Source organism: Palaemon carinicauda, chromosome 2 (assembly GCF_036898095.1).
Source record: "Palaemon carinicauda isolate YSFRI2023 chromosome 2, ASM3689809v2, whole genome shotgun sequence".
Taxonomy (NCBI): Eukaryota; Metazoa; Arthropoda; class Malacostraca; order Decapoda; family Palaemonidae; genus Palaemon; species Palaemon carinicauda.
This window is the reverse complement of record NC_090726.1, coordinates 32,180,861-32,185,860: the sequence shown is the minus strand read 5'-3', so window position 1 is coordinate 32,185,860 and position 5,000 is coordinate 32,180,861. Positions and strand designations below refer to the sequence as shown.

The following is a 5,000-nucleotide window of genomic DNA, read 5'->3' as shown; positions in this document are numbered from 1 at the left end:
ATCAGATATTTCATGTTAGGTTGTGAAGACCTTATTATAGCAGTACATCACAAACCACTCCTAAAACATTCGGTGACTGTAACTAAGAAGAAATCCACAACCCTTGCCTTCGCAACTTAATAAGAAGACACGAGATATTGGTTTTGCATGATCCGTGTACTTGGTGTAAAACATGCCATTAGCAGCATCTCTCGCCATCCTACTGGTGATCCAAAGCAACTAGCCCAAAATGATGATATGGCAATTATCAAGACAGGCCATCGCTATTTTGCTCCTATGTTCATTTCTGGTTGGCATACGCACCCATTGTGCAGCTGATGATGAGATTAACATCACCTAATTCAATCTCCTGCCTCCTCATTGGACTTCCTAGACATGATGTTTGTGACAAGACTAGTACAGTGGTAATGTGTTTGCCTAGCATTCGCATGGCACCAGATCGATCCCAGCCCGGGATCATGCGTTAAAGTTATTTACTGAGGAGACCACTGTTGTGGTTGGTCACCACAGTAGGGGGCTGGGCTTGCCCGGCTGATATTCTGGTGAACATCTATTATGAAGAAACTAGAACTGAAACCTGTCACCTTCAACCTTAATATTTGTGAGCTGATACGCACAACTACGAGGATAAAGACTTGTGCATACTGGTGAACACCATTGAGTCTGGTATACCTGAATTGTCATGAATTCATGCACCCCTCCGAGAATGTCACCAAATCCGTGATGACCTATTTACCGCTAATGGTATAATACTGTATTGACGTTGGAATAAAGAGTACAAACAGTTGGACCCAGTTTTTATTTACATACAAGTTCACGCCCCGCGCGCACACACACACACTCACACACACAAACACAGTCTAAGAAACGAGGGCATGTTGATTAAGCACATAATGTATTACAAACACAGAGGATGGAAGAGGACAAATAAAATAACAAATGTATGCCACAGTTCGATGTAAATAACTGATCGTTGAAGCGCTCTCCGGCGTTGACGCATGAACAGTGTTACACCTTACAATGTTTGATGATGTATCAATGCGACATAAAACCAAATTAAGGTTCAGGATGTAGTCATTAGTTACTGCATCATCATTTGAGGATATATTATCTCCTGAATAACTCAGCAATCCTACGTGTTATAAACAACTGTATGATACAATTTAGGCTCCTGAAGTGAAGAAGGATTGGCCGGCTACTATAGTCCATTTCTTTTAGCGATGCATATTTGCACCGACTCGCGGCGGTGCCCTTTTAGCTCTGAAAAGTTTCCTGATCGCTGATTGGTTAGAATTATCTTGTCCAACCAATCAGCGATCCGGAAACTTTTCCGAGCTAAATCGGCACCGCCTCAAGTCGGTGCAAATATGCATCGCTAAAAGAAATGGACTATAGTCAAATATTTTCCAATTAATTTAGTCTACCTAAATTTCTACACTTGTTTTACGATGCATTTACCATAGCCTCTAATCAACTAATGTTACGAATACCAGAGGGTAGGAGGGACCTAACCCCGAGAGGGGAGGAAATTGATTGGTTCCAAGGAGGCATTCCGATCATGTTCGCTAGCGCCACACCTGGAAGCGTGTGGAATGCGTATTCCTAGAAGACTTTTACTCACTTCTAAGTGCATTTACATTATCGTGGAATATCTTATGTTCACTGTTCCCGCAGTGACCCAGTGTGACATTCTGTTGATTGTAATAAAAGTTACCGAGTATTTATTCGATTTTTTTTAAGTTACTAGTTTGTGTTTTAGCAATTTAATGTTTAACTTTATCGAAAGTTTGACTTAATTAACTAATAAATCAGATGTGAATATTCTAATAGGTAAATTCTCTCTCTCTCTCTCTCTCTCTCTCTCTCTCTCTCTCTCTCTCTCTCTCTCCTCTCGTGTTCTATTATTCACTTTTCTGTAAAGTACGGTGCACGCATGTAAGTCTCTCTCTCTCTCTCTCTCTCTCTCTCTCTCTCTCTCTCTCTCTCTCTCTCTCTCTCTCTCTCTCTCTCCTGTGCTTTTGCGTGAATGAGCTTGATCGTTAATTTGGTGCAAAGAGAGAGAGAGAGAGAGAGAGAGAGAGAGAGAGAGAGAGAGAGAGAGAGAGAGAGAGAGAGAGAGAGAGAGAGTGTGTAGTAGGTCGAAACACGACAATCCGCTGCTGTGTTAGATATCTCAAGACGTTCCGTATCAGTAACCTCATTTATAGCCCCAAACTACGCTGTTGCTCTATCTTAATGACCCGGAATCAATACGAAGTCTCCCGAATTTCGTGTCACTGGATTTCACAGAAGAATTTGGGTTGAGACGTTAATTCAAAACTTGTAGTGTACACGTATTCTCCTCCCGTGTATGTGTGTGTATTCTCTCTCTCTCTCTCTTTGCTCTTATAAATACACATGCTAGATTTTATGGAATTACGTCTCTCGGTTCTGTTGTTTCATATATTCGATTACAAAAGATAAAACAAAATCATCAAAATCATTCCGCAGAATAAGTTTGCGGGCACTCTATCACATAATGAATAGGTGCAAAGCTTCTAAGCTTATACTTATTATTGTACAGTAATTAAGCTTATTTTAGCTGTACCATAAACAACATTAGTAATGAAATTCTTAATTTTTACTTTCGAAGGAGAAAAGTAAATATTAATTCATGTACTTCACCTGAATGAGCGTATGGACGGCGTCATTGGCGTCTTCGTGGATGGCGCACTGGAGCGGCGTCAATCCATCTTTGGCTTGTAGGTCTTTGTTAGCGCCTCCCTGCGGAAGAAATTGGAATTAAATATTTTTTATTTAAAAAAAGGAAATTACATTTGAATTGAAATATCCTATCTACTTTAAGAATAAGCTGTCATAATTAGCAAGTGACTAATGCACATAGCTGTTCAGGGTTGAAAACCGTTTCTCAACTAATAAACTAGAGCATTGGTTAGTAAGATGAAAATTGGAATAGTTAAAAACCAACAATATATATATATATATATATATATATATATATATATATATATATATATATGTATATTATATATATATATATATATATATATATTATATTATATATATTCTGCGTGTGTAAAATAAAAAAAAAACACCCAAGCATGTAATGATTTTCAGTATATTACGCAGAAGACAAGATTTGCATACACTCTTTTATGTATAAATAGGTATATAGAAAATAACCGTTTCCCTTCAGATAAAAGTTACTTCTCAAGTGTTAATCTCCATCACTGACTGCATCAACATACTGCTTCATCTAATTACCAGATAATAACTGCTGGAGTCAGCAGAAGCAGATAAATTTCCCTATGTGAATATATAAACAATTAGTTAGGAAAAAAATGTAATTTTAATCGGAAATTCTGCTTAAAAGTATACTGTTCTCAACCGTATTTCAGTAAAATACAGGCGTCCGTAATTTTACCCTACTTTGTTATTATCGTTTACGGGTTGGTGACAGTAATATCACTTCTTTACGCCAATATATCCGTTTTTAGAACGGTAAAAATCCTGGAATAAATGTTGCTAGACATTTACCGTTTTTAATGCAAATTTCTAAGTGCAAGACAGTAGAATGACAGGAAGGGTAAAAGAACTAATTTACAATTGGCTTGATTTAACTACCTTATCCAAATCATTTGACCCTAAGCATGGGATGGGAAAAAATTAATTCAGTGCTAAATTGGAACGGTTGGAATAGCTCGAAATCTCACTAAGAAGTAACGTTTCTTAAAAGATTGGATATCAAGATGGCAAGATAGAAGTGATAACGGAACACACTTATTCTATCTCGTTTCTCTACCTCTTGTTCTTTTTTTATAGTTTATATATGAAAGATCTAATTTAATGCTGTTACTTGTTCTTAAACTATTTTATTCTGATTGATCATCACTTTTATTTTAGTTTATTTATCTCCTTGTTTCCTTCCCTCACTGGGCTTTTTTCCCTGTTGGAGCCCCTGTAACTTAGCTTGTAATAATAATAATAATAATAATAATAATAATAATAATAATAATAATAATAATAATAATAATAATATTAAAGTGGAAAGCTAAAAAATGGGACAAGGGGTGACTACAGTGTTTCAGAAAAATACCGACATTACTGCTTCCTTGTGGAACAGACCTTGGTGAAATGTTACAAACAAATACAAGTTCTAGGAAGAGAAAATACACCATTCTTTATCACATTTCATGCACAAATTTGATCATGTCCAACGGCATTCAGAGCGTTATTTTCTAATCCACCGAGAGGATGAGTAATGCTTATGCACGCTTTAAGATTGCATGCAACAAATCAGGAATATAGAAATGATAACAATGCGCACGTGTCTGATTCTGCGTTTATGCAGACAAAAGAATTAGTACCACGGATGAATTTGTTCATTTAAAGGTTTAAAGGTCGCTCATGAATGGAAGAGGCAAGGGACAGTAACATTGTCCTAGCAAGCAGGACAATGCCCTAGAGACTAACCATATTGTACTAACGTGTGTCACATGATCGTACATAGTTCATTTTATGTATATATTATGCCTGTATCTTCGCTCTTCCTTCGCACTAAAAAGAACCTGAATAAACATGCCTGATTTCTCACCGGTAACGGTGTCGGTTTTGAACATGGAATTTCCTGTTGCATTGAGCTTTTGTATATAAAGGAGAGTGTTATAGAATAAACTCACTCAGTTGCTTCCATCCTGTCTTTGAGTCACAACTTTCTCTCGGCCCGTCACAATATGTACATATGATCAGCGCCCAAGGCACATATGTGATCAGCGCCCAAGGCACATCTCCACCCAAATTAGGACCAAGGAGGGCCAGGCAATGGCTGCTGATGACTCAGCAGATAGACCTATAGGCTCCCCCAAAACCCCCATCCTTAGCTCACAAGGATGGTGAGGTTGCAGCGACCAACAGAAATAACGAGTTTTAGCGGGACTTGAACCCCAGTCTGACGTTCACCAGTCAGGGACGTTACCACATCGGCCAATAGAACCCGGAAT

The 5,000-nt window shown here is 37.9% G+C and overlaps 1 protein-coding gene across 3 annotated transcripts in view; it reads right to left on the bottom strand.

The window, feature by feature from the left end:
• Positions 1-5,000, bottom strand: part of LOC137616132 (ankyrin repeat domain-containing protein 35-like) — a 79,462-nt gene that overhangs the window by 31,907 nt on the left and 42,555 nt on the right. For all 3 annotated transcript variants that reach the window (XM_068345807.1, XM_068345818.1, XM_068345815.1), the window contains exon 5: positions 2,665-2,763. In XM_068345807.1, the coding sequence (XP_068201908.1) occupies positions 2,665-2,763 (99 nt within the window). The remainder of the gene's footprint in view (positions 1-2,664; positions 2,764-5,000) is intronic.